The sequence below is a fragment of the Falco punctatus genome (genome assembly GCF_963210335.1).
Source record: "Falco punctatus genome assembly, chromosome: 7".
In the NCBI taxonomy this organism is placed as follows: domain Eukaryota; kingdom Metazoa; phylum Chordata; class Aves; order Falconiformes; family Falconidae; genus Falco; species Falco punctatus.
This window is the reverse complement of record NC_137587.1, coordinates 40,112,867-40,137,083: the sequence shown is the minus strand read 5'-3', so window position 1 is coordinate 40,137,083 and position 24,217 is coordinate 40,112,867. Positions and strand designations below refer to the sequence as shown.

General features: G+C 42.5%; 1 protein-coding gene across 2 annotated transcripts in view; it reads left to right on the top strand.

The window, feature by feature from the left end:
- SLC35F4 (solute carrier family 35 member F4) overlaps positions 1–24,217 on the top strand; it is a 132,210-nt gene that overhangs the window by 83,713 nt on the left and 24,280 nt on the right. Inside the window, exon 2 of one of the 2 annotated variants that reach the window (XM_080394501.1) lies at positions 23,087–23,275. The exons of the other annotated variant lie outside the window; for it this stretch is intronic. Within the exon in view, the coding sequence (XP_080250627.1) occupies positions 23,087–23,275 (189 nt within the window). The remainder of the gene's footprint in view (positions 1–23,086; positions 23,276–24,217) is intronic. 2 annotated transcript variants of the gene reach the window in all.

Here is a 24,217-nt window from a genome sequence, read left to right as displayed (position 1 = left end):
GAGTCTCTCACAAAGCTTCACTTCTGCCTTGGGAATCTTCTAAAATCCAGTGTCTTATGTTAGTAGGTGTCAAGCTATTCTGACTTGTAGAGATCTAACTTCCTGCCAAAGAAGGCACAGAAGCCCACATAATACGTGGTACTTTCTGGCAGCAGGCTTGCTTTTCTAACATGTCATGCCTGTCCTTAATAGTGGTCCTGAGTTGCCTGTGATATACAGGTTGGGAAACACCACTTGGAGTGTTTTGGCTGCAGTGACAGGATGTTTATTTGGGAATTCTGCAGAGCATCCTACTTCTGACACCCATTCTGAGCTCACAGTATGTTTCATTCACCCTAGTTTTTATTATTAGTTCAGCTAATAATAGCTAGTTTTTGTTAGTAGTACGTTTTTATTATTAGCACAGTGTTGCTTGATGAATATAGGTGGAGTGGACGGATGGGACAAGCTACACAAAATGCAAGGCCTTTACTTTCAGGAGGGCTTAAGTACCCAAATGTAGTCACATGGAAGAATTGGTATTTCTGAGTATGTTTAGCACCTTCTGGACATTTATTCTTCTTTGAGAGGTAAAGTTATTTATCACAATCATTTTATCGTAGAAAGTGGACCTGCTCCATCCTCATGCTCTGAGGCAGTCAACTCTCCTTCATCCATGCCGGACAGCCTGGTCTGAAAACCCTCCTGCAATGGCAATTGTATACCTGCAGTCATCTCATTTAGTGCTTCACTGTTCTCCTTGTCACACAGTTGGCCTGCTGTCCCACTGAACTTTCCATTAATGCATTTGAAGTCTCTTGCTCCTGGCCCTGTCAACACAGTCGTGCATAATTAATCCTTTCTTTTGTGCAGGAACCTTTTACACATGTGAAGAGGATGTGGTGTCTCCCCTCGGTCGTCTTTAAGTTGTTTGACCCCAGTTCTTTCCGTCTTCATACACAGACTGCAGGGCTTTTTTTAGACCTCTGATCGTTTTAGTCCTGTTTCAGATACTTTTTGAAGCTTCAGATCTTGCTTCAAAAGCTCCATGAATTCTGTACCCAGCCTTCAAAATTAGAGGGGCTCTGAAGTGTAATGCAGCACCACTAACATGCCAACAAACATTATCTCATGCTGCAATTTGTCCTAAAAATTGGTCACATTTTTCATCCGGGGAACTTTGTGGTGCCATCTGGGGTGGTAAGGGTGGCAGTGTTGGATGACGCAAGCTCCTACCCCTACCTCAGAACCTGCCTAGACAGGAACACGCGGGTGGCTACATTTTGGGACTAGCCAGCCCTGGATTTCTAGCCTGCTATGCTATTCCAGTTGTGGTATTGAAAAAAGCCTTAAGCCATCTAATGAACTGCTGGCTACCCAAAAGATAGCAAATATGAGAAGTGATTTACTGTCTCACTGACATGCTCTACAGTCACGATGACAAATACAGAATGGATATTTTCTCAACTCAAATGCTCTCTTGTGGTAAAGAAGAGGCACTTTGTAATTGCAGAACCAGAAAAGGGAGACAGCTTATTTCACTTCTGGCAGCTAATTATCTGACATGCAATTACATCTAAGCTGTTTTCCTCGGGGGGGAAAAAAACAATATAAGTGTTGGGCATCTGATTTTATTATTCTGTCTGGAAAGCCTGTATTCGATACTTGAAATTGATACCTGATTTGTTTTTTGTTGTGGAGTGGACTATGTGTTAGTTGTCTGTTTGTGCTGTGCTTTACTGCCAGTGAGTGAGTTTCAGAGTGGCCAGGCTGAAGTAGGAACCTTTCTCCTAATCAATTAAACTTGGAAGGAGTTTGAAATTCAGGTAACTTTTGATGGGGGATGCCCAGATGCTGAGTAGCAGAAAGCTACCTGGGTAGTTTTTCAGAAGCTCATGGCATGATCTCGCAGCTCTTACCATTTTGCCAGTACTGCCTCTCAAATGAACCAGATCCTCCTACCTCAAGTGGGTAGGCTGTATTGGAGGGAGTCTGGTGAGTTCTGGTTTCTCAGACAAGGTCGGTGCATGCTACAGATGAGATTTCTGTGTATTCCTCATGAGGTTCTTGCTCTTTGCCATACCTGGTTGTTGGTAAAGCCCCTAAACTAAAATTGATGATGGAGCACTAAACATGTTTGGTCTTGTAGATTCAGGTTAGGACAGCAGGATCCATTCAGCCTGACAGAGACTCTGAGGCTGGTAGCATCATGTGCGTTCTGCAGCTGAAATTCCTCTTGAATTCTTGAATCCTTTTTGGTTTTTTTGTTGAGCAGCTTTTTTTCATTCTTCTGATTTGTCTGTAAATATAAATGAGTTTCTAATATTAAAGGTAACTTTTAATATTCTTGTCAACCTGAAATCCATGTCTTGTTTCTTTTATAATGCCAAAATATTGAAGATGCATCTAGGCTGATAATTTGCTATTTCCATGAAACACCAAATGTCTTCTATTAAAATTGAAGAACAAGTCTCTGTGCCCATAGTTCTTTTTTTTTTTTTTTTTTTTTCTTTATATCTTTAATTGCATTTGAGGTTTAGTATTTCTCACTATATGGTATTTTCATGTTACAACAAAATAAAAAACTTAAGAAGCTGTACTGCCAGCTCTGGAGACGTCAGTGTGTATCTCCTGGTCATTGCAGGTGGGTGGTTTATTTTTCAAAAGTCGCATGATTAAGGAAAATCTAATTCAAATTTTAATCCTTGGGCTTCCCAGGAAAGCACTAGGTGTCAGGTCTATAAAATCCCATAGCAAACAAAAAGCTTTCTGAAAGCACTGCAGTAGAAGATGTTAGTACTTTCAAATCACTTGAGTACTTCAGGGAGTGTGCGCTGATACTGGGGAGGGGGGAATCATCAGATACTTTGGGTTTGTTAGTATGCAACATACTGTGCTGATGTGTTACATCTTACCTACTTGGCAGCATCAAAACTATTAGGAGGTTTTCAGGTACACCCAGGATCTGGCCTCTGGTAGCCAAGACAAAACTGGCTGTCAGTGGTCTGCGTCTTTTTGAACTGATTTTGCAGTGGTGTGGGAGCTGGTCACAGAGTCAAGCTGCCAATGGTTAGCAGCAGCGCACTGAGGTCTTGCGGGACATGGCAGGCTGAAAAGGCCTTTGCTTGTGGCAGCAGGGAGAAGCGTTTTTGCCCTGGACGACAGCTGCATACTGCTGCAAATCTTCATATCATCATCTTTGAGTAGATGTTTAGTTGGTGCTGATAATCTTATTTCTGGAAGTTGCCTGCTTGGGAAGCTTAAAAATAGATCACATGGTATTTTTTCATTAGAAAAAAAGAATAGGTATTAAAGAGTGAATTCCTGGGCTGATTACTGAAAATAGCAATCCGTGTTAACACGAACTAGATATCAGCGTATAAACATCCAACCCCCAAGGGAATTAAAATCTCTTCAGATTTAGTAGGTATTTCTTGCAGTTATTAGGTGAGATTTTAGCAGGCAATGAGTACTCTGCTTCTTGGTATTTGCAGAATACCAGAGAATTTTGGTAAAGTTCAGGTTTCGCCTCAGCGAACAAAATGTATGAGTCTTTAGCGTGCCTTTAGTATGAATATTCTCAAACAAATCATACCTGTATATTAGGGAACTCAAGGTTAAGGCAGTGTTTGTACTACAGGCCAGGTGATGACTGGGAGCAGCGGCTCCCAGGCTGAATGCTATTGCAGGATTGCTCATTTGGCTCCGGCTCTTTGGACAGAAGGTCTGGAGGAAGAGAGGCAGGAACTCACCATGGCTGACGTGTGATTTTTATGCCATACATCAGTAAGGCGATGGAGGATACCACTACTTTGAACAAGTGAGTGGGACCCTCCAAACACTTAAATACTCATGAGTTGAGGCTGCACTGCACTGCCCTGTGCATCCCTGCTTCTGCAGGTGTATGAACCAGGCATTTATCACGTGAGTACAGGTTTGTGGACAGTGGTTAATTTACACTTAGGGAATTGCCGTTATCTCTGTGGTGGAGTCATGTTTGGTTACGTAGCCACTGGATGTGTGCAGAGACAGTTGTCACTCCTGCAGATGGCACAAAGAGAAAAGGTGTGCACAGTCTTGTCCATACCACACGATGTGTGAGCACACACTAGTGGGGCTGAAGGACTGCAACCTGCCTAGTAAATGTTAATGTGATGCTGAGCAGAGCAGAGCTGATATTCTGGGTGGCTGAGGAGAGGTATCCAACAGCATTTAAGCCAGTGGGGGTTAAGAGAGAGTAAAGAATTCAGGATTTGATTCTTTAAAATCCATATGGCATGACAGGGCACAGTAGTGAGACGTAAGGTTCTTTTTTGTGCAAGCCTTGGAAGTTGTTTTGAATTGAGTTGGTTGAATTAAGTGACGTTTGCTGTATGCTTCTGATTTTGCTAGAAGCAAGGTAAAGTTTCAAATTAAAGCCTTGACTCTGCTATAAATAAAAATCCATTTTGTAGGATACATCTGTTTTGATCTTGGTTTGTCTCTTCTGCATCTTGCATCTTATTTATATTCCAACAGTATTAAAAAAACCCCCAACTTCACAATGGCCTTTTAGCTTGTCATCTTAAAACACATGCTTGGCCTGGAAGAGCCAGTGAAAGTCATGGTTATGAGAGTCTTATAGTCTGGTGACGGGGAATGGACTGACCTGTCAGCTGCAGGGACATACGCAAAGTGGATTTCATACAGATCTTGTAATCAGTGGTGTTCAAAACCAATGAAGACTATAGTTTTGGATTGGAATGTTGTTCCAAAATTGATTAGAGTCAAAGAAAGGCCTTTCATGTCTTTATCAGGCATTCACACAGAGTGTTTCCCATTGGGAGCGTTTGTCCTAACTAGGGTGTCTAAAAGCCAGGTAATCAAGTGTGAGCAAGTCACCTCACCGCCATCCTCGTCAGTGGGAAGAAGTGAGTGCCTTCAGGGAGTTACTTATCTCAGTTTGCAGTAGACATCTAAGAGAGACCAAGCAGGTTGTCTTCTAGAGTGAACAGTTTACAGATTTTGGTGTAGCTGGTTCAGACTTTGGTGTCCAAGTCACGTGAGGTAAATCTCATTCTCAACATGGAAATTCGATGTTTCATGTACTTGTGCAACTGTTGTCCTTTAGCTGAGATGATTCTGTCTCCCTGGAGCCACAGCACACTTGTCATCTTCTCTGGATCAGATATTCTGTCGATCCCAATGAGGTTTATATTAATATTGTAATTTTAATTGTTAATCGTTTCCTATAAGCAAGAAAAAGCTTCCCCATATGGAACCTGACATAGCTCTGTTTGTTTTTTGATGAGGACTATAGACACCATAACCAACTAGCAACGCGAGATGGTGTAGTGTCCTTCATGGGCACTTACCCTTTGTATCTTACCACAAGGTAAACCTCCAAATGATTTTACTATTTCTTGCCAGTTCTGTCAACAGAAACTGAGTACATCTGTGGCTGGAGTGCAGTTTGCTGCAAGCACTCATTCATGCGGGGCTCGCACTTAAGGTAAACCTGTGGTTACCTGAAGTTCTGCTACAGCTTTTGATGTAGGTTGGAACTTCAGTGAAGGAGAATAAATGGCCTTTACTTTTGCAGTAGGTCCCTTAAACATGTATGACTAACTACTGCAAGTAGAGATGTTGTAAGCCAAGAGAACAGTGTGTTTTGACGGCATCAGCCCCTTTCTGCTGCAAGCATGGAGTACTTGTTAGTGGCTGTGATTCAGCACTCTCTAATTCTGACTGTGCTTCCAGCACTGGTTTGCTGTCTGGTTAGTGAGTCAGCAAACTCACAGCTTCAGCTTCCCCGGGCTCTTGTCTGGATTAATATTTACTGAGCCAGGGGACAGAGACTGCTGCAGGCAGCGTGTGCTGTGCCTGCACAAGGAGGGTGGTAGGAAGCAATCTGGGTGCAGTTCAGATGCCTCCAGTTGCTGGGACTCTTGACCAGGGATGAGGAATCTCTCCCGAGACATGCCTTATCCAATGATTATCTTTTACAATAAAACCGGTACAAAGGAGTGGATACTCCTACTGTCTTGAGAGCTTTGGTTAGTGTCTTGACAGTGTTTGCCTTAACTAGGAACAGATGTGGAGGTTGCAAGCCTGCAGCCTGCATTATCATTTACACTGTATAGTTACATGCTAAATAATTTACACTGCTCTAATTCATACTGCATGTTTCCTTGACAAATAGGTACTCCCTGAGATAAAATAATTCAACATGTAGATAGATTAGTTATGTGGCTATGTAGATTGATTGTGTGGAGCACTGGATTGTATTGGGTTTTGTTAACTGTAGGCTGCTGAGCTGGCATGCTCGGCAGTGGTTGATGGTGATCTGGGGCTCACAGTCAGGGAAATCATGAGCCAGATTTCCGGGGTATCACACAATTTCCACTCCCTGCAAATAAGGAAAATTTTAACATGTTGGAGACTGAAAGTGCAGAACCTGAGGCAAGCAACAACATATTAAAATCTTTTTCAGAAGTACCTGGAAACTAGTTTACTTTTGAATTGTGTGTGGGGGAACCCCATGTTTCCCCACTGTGATGTCTTGCATAAGCGTGAGGTAAGTAAGATGGTACAAGACCACAGATTTCATGTCGACTTGCAGTCTGTGGAGTAACTACCATGCCATCCTAGTAAATTTGAACGTCACATTCCACTGGTAGATGGATGTGTGCCTGATCTGCCTCAGGAGAGAGGGACAGAGCTTGCTTCTCACTTCTACTCATTATTCTTTTCTTCAGCACACTTAGAGAGTACATAGGAAGGATCAGAGGACTTACATGAATAGCATCTCATACAGAAATGCAGTCAGCTATTCATAGTAAGGGCAGAACCAGATGGCCAAAGCTTTTGCTTGTGTAGCCAGAGAAGCTGATGCTTTTCAAGCCGCAAACTTTGATAGGAGTTATAGGTACCAATCACACATATTTTCAAAATGGTTTTGGATCTGCTTTGTATCTCTTGTAACTGTTGTACAAAGCAGAGATTTTTTGGGTAGGTGTTTGAGAGAGTGCTTTGTGGATTTGAATGTGGCATCTGAGTTAGTGTTAAAACACTGGCTGGTTTTCCTTGGAAAAAAAAATGCAACAACTTTTAGATGCAGTCACGTTCCAGCGTTAATGTTGAAATTGTCTGAAAGAAACATTTCGAATTGCTTGACATTTTCTCATGCATTTCATCCTCACCATTGTTAAGGTTCGTTAATGATTCCATTATAAGCTCTTACTTGCAGAAACGGTTTTCTAAAAACAATCTCTCTGTTATATTATTATGTTGTTTATGTTATATAAATACTCAAGGACTAGACATGTATTAATAGATAGCCTTGTGATTGTGGAGCCAGCAATTACTTCACCAGTGATTACTCTATCACAAAGTCCACTGACTTTCAGCACTTTGGAGGGAGAATAAAATTCCTTCTGCAAATTGGGAAGATAATTTTCTTTGGAAGTGTTGTTACGCAGTGCTAGAAATCCTCTCCATGCATATAAGCAGTGGTTAGCTTTATGCAGTGCAGTATGATGCTCTGGAAAAGACTGTCATGGTGGAGAGCCTTATCAGTCACAGGGGGTATAATGAAGATCCTAAAGGAGAGCTCCAAAGCCTTCCAGGAGAGAACATGCTGGGTGGAAAACTAGGCAGCTGTAGCCATTTCTCTTTCCTGGACTACTTCCATAGTGTGTCCCAGCTGCTTGACACTGGGGCAGGATGGCCTTGAGCGGGGAGGTGATGAGTACTTTCTCCTTCCTTTCCGTAGGGTTAACCACTGTCTCTTCCTTACTGTGCCACCACACCCTAATAATACAGAGTGCAGGCCACTCTGTCGCCCAGAGAGAAATAAGAGAGCAGCATTAAAAGGGATGTGGAGGGCAAGATCAAGATAATGTCCTACACTGCTGGCTTGATTGCCCCAAAGATCTAAGATTCATCTCCTTCCCCTCTGGGTACAATGGCATCACAGGCTGCCTCATCCATTAGGATTCCATAGGTCGGTTCTCCGCATGTGCCAGGCTCTTCTGTGGCTGCATCTGAAGAATAATCCAGCCAGGACTCTGCTCCCTCCCCTCTGCTCCTCCATTTGTCCTGGCTTCTTACGGGTGAGTGAAGAGAACAGTCCTTGTACACATACCCCAGGCACGGTACTTGCTCCTGTGTAAAACACATGAGATCCCAGCAGGCTGCTTTAGGAAGCCCAGAACATGACGTTCTAGGTCAGTGGTTCCTGATCCTTTTCAAATCACTTTATGGCCTTCCTTACAGCTGACAACTTCTCCCTGTTTGGTGGTATAGTAGGGGATGGAGGACCAAGCCCCAGGCCAGGAATCCCTACTCTCAGTTCCTATCAAAGGCACAAAGACTGTAGATGAAAGCTATATACTTGTGGCCCTTAAAAATTCAACAGCTTTGCTAGGAGATTCCAGTAGAGCTAAGATGCCTTTCTGTCCTTTTCCTTTTTATTTCCTATAGTTCCTATAGCAGATACCTTGAAAGTCATTGGTAAAACTTTCTACCTACAAATTCTTGTATAAGACTTGGTAAGTTTTCTCTTGGTGAAGAGCTCTGAAGCCGGGGCTCTTAAGAGGTGTCAGTAACCACCTCCTGGCAAAGAAAGGTCCAGCATAGTGCCGGGTTACACAAGTGGATGGGATTTTCACTCTCAGTGAAACTTTCTCATTGCTCCAAGTGAACAACTTCTAATAGTACTACTAATTGTTATTATTATTATTTAAGGGAGTAGAAGAGAGGAAGAGAGAGATGATGTCAGGGAAAGAGGGACAAAAATGTCCTAGCTGCCCCAAGGGAAGCGAGGAAGAAATGTAGACCAGCCGTGACATATATTATATATCTCCTGGTTGTGGCCATTTTTGTAGGGCATTAAGAGAGAAGAGGAAGACACTCCTGCAATACCATTGCTTCGTTATCAGATACAGAGCTGGATGTTACCGGCTCTTTTGCCCGAGGCATTCCTGATTTAGCGGCTCTATAGGAGTTACATTATTCAAAGTTTATTTAGAATAATTTCTGTATTCATCCATATATTGTCACAGTGTAAGGAACCAGAAAATTGCATTGCATAATTCCCTTGCAGTTGTCTGAGAAATCTCCGGTCTGCTTTGCTAACACAGCACAGATATTTGATGTGAAATTCTTCCTTTCATGCAAAGGGGCTGCCACGCTTTCAAGTTTACAAAGCGCAATAGCTAATATATTTATATTCTATCTGCTGCACTTAACAATTGAATGAAAGAAAAGTGTTAGCAGAGGTCAAGCATTGTTTGAATGTGTTGCAAATGGTTTCCCAGGGAAACAGCAAATCAGTACTCATAGCCTACTGCAGCATCTCCAGAACAACATAGCCGAGTGTTTACTATAGTACACGGGGCCAAAAGCGATGCAGACTAAAGATAAAGTGAACATCTGAGCAGGAGAGCATTTTCAAAGGATGAAGAAACATTCGGCAAGAGTGGCACCATTACCGTCTTATAATGTTTCTGAATTAAATTCGCCTGTGCCAGACGGTAAATGCTTTTTTTCCTATATATTGAACCATAGGCAGGAATTTATTTTGCATGCTCCTCCTGCTCCGTTCCATGCGAAGTAATGTGAATGTGTGTGTTTGTGTATGTGTATTTTTAAAGTAGCTAATGCTCGGGTAGCATTTTTAGCACTTTAACATCATCTGAGATAAATGCAGTTAAATTTCTATTGCTTGTGTTCAACTTCTGTGTGAATGATTTCTGATGAAAAAAACAAATGGTGAGATGTGAACAACTGATAAAGTAGTTGTACTTCAATTCTGGCTTTTAAAATTATGTGAAGTTGGGACCATGTAATGTTACTGATTTTTCTGTAGTATTTTAATATTGTGCTCTAGATTTATCTCTCTTGCTTTAAAGACAAAGCCACCAACTTTTTTGTGCTTGCTGTCCCTCAGCTTGAGATAGCAATTGTTCCCTTGAACTGCTTCCCCCCCCTTATTTTCAGAAGCGTCAGCTCCAAAGCAGTTCCTTAATACAAAACTCACAAGACAGAAATTGTGAAATCTGTTGTATGCTCTTGATCAGACATGACAGCCTCATTCCTTTAAAAGTGTACACCAACTTCACATCACACTTCTGTGTCAACTGCAAATGTGCTGATGTTGTCCAGCATGAGATATGACGGCGCTAATAGCTGTGATGCAGATGGGAGGCTCTGATAGAAATGCTTAAAATATACAATGGGTATTTAGGCAGTATAAATCCAAAGTCAAAAGGAAAGCTTTTTTAAAAATATTCCTAACATTCAGGTTCAAGTTTTTGTTTTAAATGTCTGCTGATAACTCAGGCTTTAACTGCACTTTCGCAAGTTTATTGTTTTCAGTGTCAGTTGCTTTAAAGAGCTGAGTGATACTTTCTGAAGTTGCTTGTTCTGCCAGAAATGAACTCTTTTCCCACCAGGTGTGGTACATTGTTATGAACACTTGAGCCGTAAAATTGCAAGGTGTGTGCTGTCTCTGGTTTGAGTTTTGTTATGCCGACCAGCAATGAAAATGTGATTCCTTTTTGTGAGTTAAATTCAGCGCTACATCCAGAATAAAACAAAGCAAGAGATGCGGTCCAGTGCTTGTCAGCAGAGCATGACTTCCAGTTCTTCAATTTACCTTGGTCAGGCTGGCTTAAATTACAAATGGGGCTGGATTTTGATAGAGCAGGCAATAGTTTGTGTCATTTTCCTTGGGAGTACGTGTGTGATACTGAGAATTCTGCAGGCTTGGTTACCTGGTGTTTCTGTCTTGAGAAAAAAATGCCTTAAAGAAAGCTGAAGGAGCTAACAGACTCTGCTGTTTATGTCAGTCCACTGCTGTTGCACAGCACCAGATTTTAGCATGTGTGATCCTGTAATTCATACAGTCACCTGCTTTTAAAGGAGCAGCATTACAGCTGGGTGAGCTGGCTTTCTGTGCTGGTTAAATGGGGAGATTTGCTGCTCTTTATTTCCTGAGAGCTCCCAGCACAGACCGGGCTCTTGTCACGCCAGGCAGTGAATGCAGAGGATTAAACACTATCCCTACCCTGTAGGGTCTAAGACATCTCACAAACTGTAGTTGACACCAACTTAACCAGTCCCAGCTGCTGTCAGGTGCCTCTGTTCAGTCCAGTCTTAACTTTCTCACTGTGCCAGGCTGCAGCAGCACTGTCAAGTATTGCGCTACCTGTTTCCTCAGGGAGGGAAAATCCAGTTGTTGTAGGAAAAAAGGGCAATAGACTGGAAGTGACTACATGACAGCACTTGTCATATCCAACAGGCTGAAAATGGAAAGGTTCTTGCTAGGGATGAAGCTGGCCAAGCTGAACTAATATCAGACCCATATATTAAAAGTGAGTGTATGCAGCTAGTTTTACAGATCAGCAAAGATTTTAGCAGGGATTCCCAAAGAATCCTAATGGGGTAGGGCAGCCAGCTTCTCAGGAGCACTGTGCCTGTCCCCCCTGTCCTTCCCAGGCATCGGGAGGGCACTTGGAAGAGATGCCGCAGCAACTTGGGCTGTGGACCTGTGTGCTAAGGGAAGAGAAGGGGAGCAGTGTTGGCAGTTTTGAAGCAATTGAGGTTTGTGGCTTCCTTGATACCTTCTGGTAGAACCACAGAAACTGCTGACTCCTGGACTGGAATGAAATGCAGGCAAAGAAGGCTCCTTCAGTAGTAAAGAGGCACCCAGATATTTGCAGATCACTGGTCAGAAAGTGCTGCTCATGTGGAAAGAAGTGGAGCAGAGACAGCTGCCGAGGTTAGCACATGGGCTGAGTGGTTCTGGAGGATGTGAGGTGTGTATCAAGCTAAGACCGCAGCCACCAAATACTTTTGAGGACATGTCTTCAGCTTAGTCTGGCCAGCCCTCACTTCCCAGCACAGCATCTGCACTAGCATGTGTGCAAGTGCCTAAGCCAGGTGGGTTGTACAGACACTGCGTGGAGGAGACTTACCCCAATCGTGCCATCATGGAAAGGCAGGGGTAAGACCCAGCTATTGCCCCAAGGGCACTGAAGAAAACAGTCAGAAGTATCTCCTGGGGTTACAAAATGCCGCAATGCAGTGATAAATACTTACTTTTTGCCCCAGCGGCTTACCTGTAAAACGTTCTTTTAACCCACCCTTCCTCAAATGTTTTTAATTAGGCTTTGAGTCAGGCAAGGAAATTGAAGCATGTGCTTAATGCATGTACTGCAGTGCTGCCATGGACTGGGCCTGAGAGTCGGATTTGGACTCATCCAGGTGCACCTAAATGTAAGTGCCAGTAAGAATTAAGAAAGTTGTCTTAGCTTCCTAAGTGAGCAGGAGAGCTGGACACTTCTGAGAGGTGATTCATCTCCTAAGATTGATATCTAAGGCTGCTGGAATGAATCACTCTCTGGAGGCACCCATCAAGCAGGAGAGGCAATAGTTTGTGTAGAAGTTAAATACAAGCAATTTGATACTGAGTTGTGTGTCAGTGTGCTGACTGCCTTTACGCTTGCATTTTAGGAGACTCATGAACCACCCTGGATTTATTGCAATGTTTCTGGAAAGTAAAAGCTATATCATAATTATTTAATAATGAGATGCATGAGTGATTTCTGGAGCATCCTGGGTCTAAACTGCTTTCACAAGAACTATGTCAAAGCAGCTTCATGGCTTATATTGAAACTACTCTTGATTTACTGCAGTGAAAGTAAAAATGAGTTTAACTCAGAATGTATGTTTATTTTTGGAAACGTCACTAAATTTTTGCAATTACAAGATCTAATTTTCAAAGGATTTTTTTATAGATTCATCACCTTTTCTTTCGGAATAAAGTGTATAAATTGTGAAACTACTGGAGGTACATCTGGTAGAATTTATTGCAGAGTTTTTAACGGAGGTTTTCTTTAACTGGATGTTGTACAGCTTTGAATCAAATGATTTGTATTTATCTGTTGCTCAGTCAGTGGTGACAAGCTGATATGATCCCAGGCCAATGAATCCTGCGATTAGCTTGGGATGGTGTAAGGTCAGGTATATCTGGGGAAAGAAAGTCACATAGATCTGTTGCAGCAAAGGATAACTTTTTAAACGTGTTCAAGGGACTCATTCAGAAGTTGTTATGTAGGTGGTCTCACAGTATATGTAAGCAAAAGCTTAAAGTCCTTGCTCTGGAGCTGCAGCAAGGGGACAAAGAGTTGTAGGTCCCTGGGATTGTTCCCTCAGACAGCTACGTGTTGGCTTCACTGGAATAAAAACATCTGACAGTGCAGCTCCCTCCTCCCCACAGAGCAGTCTGTTGTGGAAGTACCCCTGCTGTCCTCCTTGGAGGCTGAGCCAACGCTCGCTGAAATGCGTTGGTCCTCCCAGGAGATACATCAGAAATTGGAGCAGTCCCCGTGATCTGGAGTTGTTTGCTGGCATGGGCTTCGCTCGGCTGGACAGCAGGGTGCAACCATACTTCTGGATGCCTCTGTGCTGCCCTCTTCTTCCTCTGCGGCACCCGGGCAGCTTGGCTTGGCTTTCCCCAGCAGCACTTAGCGAGAAGGTACAGAGGAGTCTTACAATCTTTCACATGACTTCTTTGTGAGTTGCACAGGTAGTAGAATGAGAGAATATTTGTGTGTATGGTCGTGCCCTGCCCAGGCTTCGTTCTGGATACAGTGTCCAGATGGGTAAAGAAGGAGCAATAAACAGACGATCTTCACATGGGAAAAGTTCTGTGCTGAAGGAGATGTTCATACCCTTACTGGATTTCAATGTTTTTCTAACTCCAGAGTCATCACAGCTAAGTATGAGATTTTGACGCAGTGTTCATTTTTCAAGGCAAATGGAGATGCCAGCAATGTTTTCTGACAGAATTCAGTCCAAAATACTCCACTCCACTCCAAATGGATGTTTTAGATCTTTTTGTGTAGCTCATTCTGTGTAGAAGCTGTAGAAATTTTTATTTCAGCTTACAAAAATCATTCTTTGCAGCACTTTCTTATACATTCCTTCAAACTCTAAACATGCTATGTTGTGCTTAGTAATTTTAAAATATGTGTAGCTAGTGTGTTTCAAAATGCATACTCCAGCTGCCTGTTCCACTACTGATGTTCTCAAACATTTTTTTCCAAGATCTGTTCTGACACCCCCACGCTGGTGCTGGTGTATTATTTTTGGTGTCAAATCCAGAGAATTCCTTGTCAGTGCTTAACCAGAGTGAGTGATAAACTTCATAGAAACATAGAATCACTTAGGTTAGAAAAGACATTTAAGACTGAGTCCAAACGTGAACCCAGCACTGCCAAGCCCACCACTGAGCCATGTCCCCAAGCGCCACATCAATATCTCTTTAAAATACCTCCGGGGATGATGGCTTAACCGCTTCCTTGGGCAGCCTGTTTCAATGCTTGACAACCCTTTCAGTGAAGAAATTTTTCCTAATAATCCAATCTAAACCTCCCCTGGTACAACCAGAACGGGGGGAAAAAGTCGTCTTGGCTTTAAGTGAGTAAGGGGGAAAAAAAGCCAGGGAAAAAATATTTCCATGCTTTTAACTATACTTTCAGTAAAATGTAGATAGATGAACAAGTGAACAAAGATTTGAACAGAGATTTGTTTTTTTTAATAGTTGTCTTTATGTGTTTTGAGGAAGAGTCTCAATCTGGAGCAATACAAAGAGGGAGCCATTTACTTCAGTAAGAAGTTGAGAACTCCTCCAGAGATAGCTGACCAGTAGACTCATGCATCAGGGCTCCTGAAAAGTTATTCTGCATATTGCTTACAGCCAGCAAAGCCTTTATATGCTTTCTGCGAAGGTCTTTTGTTTTGGTTTTTAATGATTGCAGTTATGTTGAACGTAACTGATGTTGCAGCCTGGATTCATTTCGTGCTGCAGCCCCAGTCAGAGGTTTTAGGACACAGCACTGGATGCAGATCATGCACATCACATTTGCTGGTTTGCCTGGAACACATCCATCTCGGAGCATGTTCTTCTTAAGGAAAACATGTAGCTGATGTGCAGAAAGATGCATTTTACAGAGCTGAAAGTGTTTATCAGGTTTGCATGCAGAAGCCAAGGTATCAAACATATAGCAACTAATATGGGAACCCCAGTCTCAGGGATCGGCAGCCAGCTATGGGGATCTGGGGAGATGAGAATCAACCATGGCATGAGTAGATGCCTTTGTGCAACTTATTTAGCAACTATTTCATACTTTATTATCTGCAAAAGGTGAATAATATATCTATATCTACCGGTATGTCTTGGCTGTATTAAGCATAAACACCAGCTCCTTGACTCTTCAATATATGGGTGTTAAATCTCAGTATTGTTACCACTACTACTTCTAACAATAGTGCGGTGCATTTGCACGTATTTTCTGTACAGATCTCTCTGTCTTTTCATTTCAAGCACAGACAGTGCGTAAAAATACTACGCTTTGTCTTGCTAGGGCCTTTCACACACCTGAAAGTTTATATAAATGCCACTAATGCTCTGGTTGCAGATTTCATCTAGCAGATCATATCAGGCACTGGGACAGTAACATGATGTATTTCTATATTGGCAGTGCAGTCAAAAAAACTTCTGTGTGGCAACCAAAGAAGCTGGGAGCAAATACATGCTGCAGATGCCAAGACCAAGTGGAATCCCAGGTTGTTTTCACAACTGGCATGGGCCATATACGGATGGTCCTGCCTAATTCCAGTTGTTGTAACTTAATTCTGAATTCTGTAAGTTGTCAGTTCTTACAGTGTTAGATGTAGATGCACTCAACTCCTTGTTAGCTCTTTATATTTCTTTTGCTCAAAACTGACTTATGGTATTGTAATTGGCAGAGCTGGGCACATCTTTTCTCTTTGATTTAATGGTGCATTCTCAGTCTGTCCAGTTGTTGTCAGGTTTTCTTGTTGCTTAGAGTGTTGTACTTCTTTTCCAGATCTTAATTGTAAGTGGAATCAAGGTCCATGGCCTTATTGTTCAGCAGTCTGGATCTTAAATCAGGAGTTGCAGGTTACAGGTCTCAACACTGTTACCATCATAAAGCCAAAGAGATGCAGAGCTGGAAGGTGACTTCAGGAAGTTATCTGTGTCGTCATCCCTCTAAGGCAGAGTCAGATACCTGTCAGGGATGGTCAAGGTGTATCTCTGTCATTTGCCTGTGTAAGACGAAGGCATCCATTTTTCAGGCACTTAATGGTCACTGTGGTCAGAGCTTTCATTCTCCCCATGTGTGATGTGGGCTGTGAAGGTGGTTCCCCAGATGTTGGATGGTGTAAGAGGGAGGGATGGTGTCACTGCCATCGCAGTGTCTGTTCCAGTCTGGAGGCAGTGCATTGGCAGTAGCCAGAGGAGTGGGAGCTGGGAAGCTGCGTGGGTCAGATTTGGTACCTGAGCATAAGACATGACTGGTGTGTACAGGAAGGATTTTTTTTTTTTTTACTGACTTGGATTTCCTCCCCTGACAATTAGGCTGGAACTGCTCATCTGGAAGGCTAATTAGGTGCAAGGCAGTACAGTGACACATCCCTTGATCAGGCACTAAGTTAGTTACAGGCTGTGAAATTTAAGTTATTTGCTCCCTCTGCTGCCTCTTTGTTCACTTTATTGGAAGGATAGGAGGGCACATGGAAGTTGTTGAGATTTCTAATTGTAAGTGAAGTTGCTGTCTGCTGATTTGAAGTGAACGCCTGTGTACAGACACTGAAGGGATAATTGGCAAAAATTGCTGATGGATGTCACCGTTAAACTACAACAAAAATATCTGCCTTTTTGCTTTCTGCTCTTGACAATAGTTAATCATAGTACAAGAGAACTGCTGTATACCATCACTGAGTCATTTGTTTTTCATTAAAATCTGGAAATCTTTTTTTCCACTAGGGCAAAAAAAATTGTTGTAACCTTCTCGTCTCCTTCAAACATTAAACTTCTAGAACAAAGAGTGAATGAACAAGGCATTAATCTGAATGGACATATGTGCATAACCAATACACAGAGACCATTGCAGTGTCTCGGAAGGATGTGTTTAAATGAAGAACGTCATCTCTAAATGTCTGATACATGGTGAAGTGATTTGTCTTCACCGAACAAGAGATGCTTACTCCTCAAACAACCTGTGTATCATGCTGTCTGCAAAGATACCCTCCCTATTGCTGGTTTGCTTGGTTTTATTAAATGCAATTATGGCTTCATTTCCTGAGTCAAACTGCTAGTTCTGAACTAATTTTAAAAAGTTGAGGAGAGTTTGCCCTTCAATTTTAACTTCCCAGGTCAGCTGTTACCTTCAGGTATGTTCAGTGTATGTGCAGTGTAAGCTGGACTGGTTGTGCTGAGTTGCTGTGGTCTTACACCAGTGTAATGAAGGGGAGGATTTTATTTCACAGTCAGTCCCTTTGGCTGAAATAAAATGAACTATGGGCCTAACTCACCATTGGACTGATGGTGTTGAATAGCCCTGCCCCCAGTTGCGTGCTAGCAGTAGCAAGCAATCCAATTAAAGCCATGGCTAATCCAGCCTAATGAGGTTTTATTGTTGTAAAATGGACAAAATAAGCTCTTCACCTCTACCAATAACAGTGCAACTCAGTCCCCTTGCCTGTAGGGCCATGTACATCCAGTATTCCTCTGGACACAAAATTCACATCATCTTCTTACTGTGCAGCATTAAGACCAGAATTTCATTGCAAAAGTCTCTAGCCCTCACGAACATGGACTGACTGCTATCAGTGTTGTGTGTACAGGCTGCTGGAAACAATAGGCTTGTGATCTGTGAGCGAGTCCGTCATCACCACGGATGCTCATTCTTAACAGGTAACGTCGTAGTTCAAAGGCAAGGTTGTCAATTCTTTCACTGGAGCCCAATTTAGCAGGAACATTCAACTGACGTACTTTCCACATAACACCAGACTAGCTTCTACCTCCATCCATCTGTCAAAACCCAGCAATTGTTTCCACAGCAGTGGTATGAAGGGATCATTTTGACAATGCAAAAACATTGACATATTAGGAGCTGAGATTTTGAGGACACTGTAAAATAAGCATAATTTAATACTGAATGAGTAAAAGGTAGATTGTAGATGCCTTGCCTAACTTTTTTGGCAAAGCTGGTCTCTCTCCTGCCTACAGTGGTAGCCACAGGTGACCACTGCTCTGCAGAGCTTTGGGAACACAGTACAAAGAAACTGTACAGCTAATTTACATCACCTATTTAGTCATTGATTTAGCTATGTAATTTAAAAAAAAAGAAAAAAGAAAAAGAAAAAAAGAGTATGTATTTTGGTGCATACCAGCAAGCCAGATGTTGCTGTCTCTAAATAAACCAACATTTTGGGTCAGTAATTCAGTGTCGTGAATGCACAGATGGCTTTCAGAAGGGAATTCGGTTACCTGTTTGAGAGTTATAAATTTCCATCAGGGCAGTTGGTTAGAAAAGAAAAGAAAAAGAAAAAAATCAATCCTGTGATGATCTGGCCATAAAAGTTATTTCCAGGGCTGCATTTTTATGTTGTACTGAATATTTTACTGGCAGGCCATTTGATCTGTTTTTAGTAACAACTTTGAGAGCAGAAAAGTTGTCCCAAATGAAATGGTATGGGGCTTTTTTTGTACTCCAAGCACTGCTGTCACATGCTGAATATGTCATATACATCAAGATAATTTGAAAGTAATTGCTTTTGAACCTCAAAGCGTGATCTCTTCTCTCCAAGCCCCTTGCAAAATAATGAAATGGTTTTTCTAGCCAAAGTGAGGACGTATTTTCTCACTGTGCAAGCTGCATGTGGAAATCTATATATGAATTAAAAGCCACAAGTCATGTATCACATCTTTCAGTGGGTGAAGTGAAGGGGCAAAGGAGCTGCACATAGTTTACAGATGGATGATGAAAACGGTTGTCAGGACAAGGCGTGTGCTGCTGCTTCCTGGTTTGAACAGACAGAGCAGCAGTGCACGCCGGTCACCTCCTCCTGCAGCCAGGCCTCAGAATGGTGTTCAAGTACATGAAAAGGCATGGACTTCAGTGATATTAATCATGTGGTTTAGGTTAGTCACAAGCATAATTACCTTGCTAAATTGAAGTATGCTGGGATAAGTATATAATAATTATTCATTACAAGGGCACACTTTGTTAGAAGCATGTGGAAAGCCATGGGTTCCCCTTGCTGGTTTTCCTTTGGTCTCCATTTGCAGAGAAATGGCCTTACTACTTATGCTATAAAGAATCCACATTTGCAGGGCAAGGAGAAGGATTTGCTGAAATAGATTAATAAACTAAAAACATCCTTTAAAAAATGGGAAATAGCAGGGATTTGGTTTTATTGAATAATGAAAAGTTATCCAGATGGATTTGACTCATTAAGACATACTTGATACAATCATGTGTGTTCCTTTCTAGTTCTCCTTCGTCAATCCCATAGGCTGAGTGTTGCTCTGACACTTGATTGTAACCTCCGAGTAATGAAGGAACACTTCTAGCAGCAAGATCTGTCAGTCTGGCGAGGTTTTTCCTATTTGTTAGTTTTTCCCCAATCTCTTTCAGTAGCATTCCCTTAAAATATCAAATGATGTCCAAAATGTAGATTCATTCTCAGCCTGTGATTCACCTCTGCTAAAAGTATGAACATTGGCTGTGTCAGTCTACAGAAACTGGATGAGGCTTCTGTACACTGTGAGTTACCGGATACCCGTGCAACTTCTTGCATCGAATAGTCAGGTTAAAAGAAGGTCAGGTAAAAAGTCCCACCCAGTGTAAACATCTCTACTCAGGATGGTTATCTAATGTCAGGTTGGATGGGGCTCTGAGCAACCTGATCTAGTCGAAGACGTCCCTGCTCATTGCAGGAGGGGTTGGACTGGATGATTTTTAAAGGTCCCTTCCAACCCAAATCATTCTATGATTCTGTTATTCCCTGTGTAGTCGTAGGGAGATGGAGATAGTCCCAGGGCACTACTTTTCTCATCCTAAGGCTGACGTCTACAATAAATCAAGTGAATCCAACCCAAGCAGTGTCACACCTCCTTTGCTCTGGAGGAGGCGTGTTATGGTACCTTTTTAGTACACGGTTGGTTTTCCATTTGCACGTGGCCAGTTGTTGCTGACAGCCTGCTGTCGTCCTTTCTGGAGAGGACATGGTTTCATTGCCTAAGATCGTGAGGTCTCCATAAATGTGTGGGATTTATGAAGGTATACAGAAGTTCAGTGGAAAATGCTGCTCTTGATCCCTCTAAATTTGGAGGTTATTAGTGGATCCCTGCTTGATAGCTGATAATTTCTGTGTGAGACTAAGAACCAGAGTTACTCGAGTTCTGCCTTCCCTTCCTCTCATGTGGGGGGTAGCATTGCACATGTGCAAGGTTTCATTGCTTCTGGTCCAGGTTTGGCTATGTTAGCCCAGCATACATCTATTTGTCTTCCCTGTCAAAGTATATCCTTAAAAAATGTTCAGATTCAGTAGCGTTAGATGGCCCAGGCTTTCTAGCTGTTACAATGAAATATTGGTAAATTGCTGTGCTATCTGATTGCTTTGAAGTACAAGGGTAGAAGATTTCAGTAAGTCAAGCAGTGACTTTCGATTAAATGCAATCTCTTGAATTGCAGTTTTGGTCTCAACTGCTGGGTTTCTCAATGTACAGGAAAAGATTGATGCTGCTTTGTTGTACCAGATATAAATAACTGAGCTCTTCTTGCATGTGAGAAAAAATAAGTTTCCTTGCAATTTTGGTTGCGGATCATCTGCTAGACTTCTGCTGAGGATAATGTGAATCTTGATCTTGTTCTAAATTGTTTCTGAATTGAGATGTAGCATGTGTCTTTCAACTTCATGAAATCTTTTTAAATTATGCATATCAAAGTGATCAGTGATTTGGGTTGAGGCACCTTTGTGGCTGCTTCTCTGAGGACAGGCAGTCAACAAACGCTTTCTAAAAATAAAACTTTAATTTAGGGACCTGAAAAATTCTAAGTGCCTTTTTGAATATTTAGCCCAAAAAATACTGATTGTCTTAACCTTGTGGAGCCTGGAACTAACTTTCAGATGTCTGTTAAAAGTGTTATCATGCTTCTGGAGTGGTGAATGGCCAAGGGCTGTCATTTCTGATGTACTTTTCAACCTCAGAGTGACTTGCAAAATGTTTATGAGGTCTTATGAAATACGTAATGTTATCCTTGTTTGACAAGTGGGAGAAGTAAAACGTAGTTATGAAACAAGTGGAACAAAGTCATGGGGGGAGTTGTGTGGCTGTTAGATCATTTATTTCTCTATTAAAACCCAAATGTATGAAGGTGAAAGGCTTTATAAAGGTCTGAAAGTATCCAGTAGGCTCTAAAAAGCTCCTTGGAGAGTAATGCTAACCAAAAGATGCAGAGAGCCAATACAGTGCTTAGACATCAAATAGGTCTTACTTTTTCAAAGTCTACTTTCTGTGGGTCTACTGTCAGGGCCTGTGGGTTGTATACTGCACTGGCTGGATAGGACTACATGGCAAGATGGGACGACATGGCAAAGTGGAACCCAGCCTGGGTTGTCCCCCTGATGTCAGAGTTCCCTCATACTGGACAGAGGAGAAAGGCAAGAACATCTTTGAGAAAGATCATCTCCAGCAGGTTAGCTGCTGGTTCATTCACCTGTCTACTTGGTGGATAAAAACTAACTTTGGAGATTCTAAATAGGCTGAGAGAGAATTTTTCTGTGTAATACCATATTCTGTACATCTCTTCCTTTGTGACCTTTGTAGTTAGACCTGGTGAATCAAACATAGCTTTAAGTTCATTAAAGGTTATATGAACCCTTTTCCTCTGGCAAAAGAGTGTTGACTTGGTTTATGCAGTCTTTTGAATCTTGAATACGGTCCTTGCTTTAGAATATATTTTTATGTTGTTGTTTGGCATGTAGTTATTTGCACTCAGTGTACTCAAATGGCTCATGTTGCAACGAAGAATGTTGCCCTCTGAGATGTCTGCTATATTTGTTGCAAATTTGACACCTTACACATGGGGTTTGTGTCCATTTTTGTATTCTTTTCAATGTGCAATAGATGTAAATATCATATTAAATCCTCCCCAAGTCATGGCAAGGTCAGAGGCTGCTCTGGCTGTATGTGTTTAGGTAAGATGGTCACCAGCCTAAGTAGCAGCTGCAAGACAAGCAGTGGGTGATCTCAACTGACCATGACCACACATTTATACCGCGCAAAATGACCTGTCATCTTGACTTTCTGACTAAGAAGAGGACTGTCTTGTACTGCTCATGTGTTGACCTCTTATACGCACACCTTCAGTAATTTGGTACAGGCAAGATCACGAAGCACACTGCCAGATTCCAGCACTGCATGCTTTTTTGTTGTTTGCTGGTTCTTAATCCAGTCCTTCAAGCTCTTACTCATAAAATGTGGTGTCCCACTCACTGGAAAATTTTTCATCTGGTACCACTGGTATTTCTGGGACCTGGGTCTTCTCTGCTGCCTTGTGCCTCCATGCAGCCTCCACGTGAAATGCAGCATCTCGGTGTTGTCTGCACCTAGCAGAAGAAGAAAAAGCAACTTCTCTGAAGATGTGGAGATTCTGATTTGGTGCATGTAAAGGCTCAAAACCGCATCTTCAATAGTTCAGCAAAAGTCTTCATCCAAAAGACCTGTCAGTCACCATGGCTTCATTCCATAAAAAAGCATCAAGGATCATTCTGCAGGATGGAAAGAGGAAGCTCTCCTCTGGAGAGGCTCTCAGCACTGACCCTGGGAGGCAGTGGTTCCTCAGCCCTCCTCTCCATCCGAAGGGAGAAAGGTGACCTCTCCTTTTGCCTGACTCAGTGTCAGTGCTCAGGAAGGGGCCCACGTGAGTACAAATTCCTTTGACTGTTCAGACCCTATGGATGGAGCCGTGGGGCTAAGAATATACTGCAGCATAGGGCTCTCTTTTTCTTCAGGGGAAAGACTGGTTTTCATACAGCACCTTTTTATCTGTAAGGGGGGAGAGAGTTAAGTATTTATTTACTTATTTCCTTTATTCTGACCAGAGCTGAAACCTTGATTTTTGCAGTGTGCTTCCTTTCTCCGGCTGAATCGTTTGTATGCATTTCACTGACAGCGTATTTGAAAGCCCCGCTTTCCTCCAGGGGGTTTACAGCCAAACTGATGCAAACTCTTTCTTCTCAGGTGCCTCACGATCATCTGTCATCCAATGCAAGCCAGGAGGCAACTGCCCCAGCAGACACAGAGGCATGACTAGGCAGCTCTCCCCTCTATCTGTTGCTGAAGATTCTGCTGCTCCCATTCTTGAGCTGCAGAATCGAAGTCCTTCGGGAATCTGTCGGCACAGCAGAGTCGAGAGGCAGAGCAGATCAGGTAGGCATAACAGCCACATTCCTGGCGTCACAGCATGCCTGCAAAAGGCCTCTTTCGTCTGTCTTTTGAAAGATGGTGCAGAATCCGAGCATGTTGACGTTGGTTTACGGTGCTGCGAACAGCAAAGACGCATGAAATTCCTTCCTGTACCTGTGTGCAAACTGGGGTTAGACGGGAAGGAAGCAAGGATGGGAGGAAAAGGCCTGGGCCTGAGTAGGTACATGTAATGTGTTAGATATCTGAGAAATCGTAAGGCCAGTAGGCACAGAACATCTTGACAAAATGATTAACATTAGCACACAAGTTAGTTTTTACAAAGTGGTTATGTTTCCTCAGCTTCAGCCTGGCCAGAGACCAGGACCCTTAAGAGCCGTGTTCCTTCTCAAAGACATTGACAAAATCTCAGCTCAGACCATGAACAGTGTGGTGAAGAAGAAGGGAAGGAGCAACAGGTGGAAAGATATGTAGGGAAGACCATCACAGTTCAGATCATCGATCAGCTGCACCTCAGGGCTTCCATCAGGAATGTGTCACCCACTTCACTGCAGTTTAGATCAAATGCACCTGTAGGTATGGTGAACACACTGACTTCTTCACCATGATGTCCATCCATCACCAGCTGGGATGGGATGGGCGCAGTTGCAGTATCCAGCCACAGGCCTTTGAGTCTGTTGAGGAGGAGAGAGATGTTAAACGACTGAAGTAATTTAACTGTCCAAGTTCTTTGGAAGACTGTCTGTGTAGATACTGTGAGCAAAAAGGGGAGGAAGAACAGGCTGGATCTCCCTTGCGCACTGGAATTGTGGGAGATGAACCTTCCTCTTGTCACTTCACCACCGATGGCAGCAAGAGTCAGCCGTTTTCTTCTTGTGCTGGAAAATGGAGGGATCTCGTACCCCAGAAGTACTCTTTTGATGGAAAACCTCAGAAAAAATATTGGAG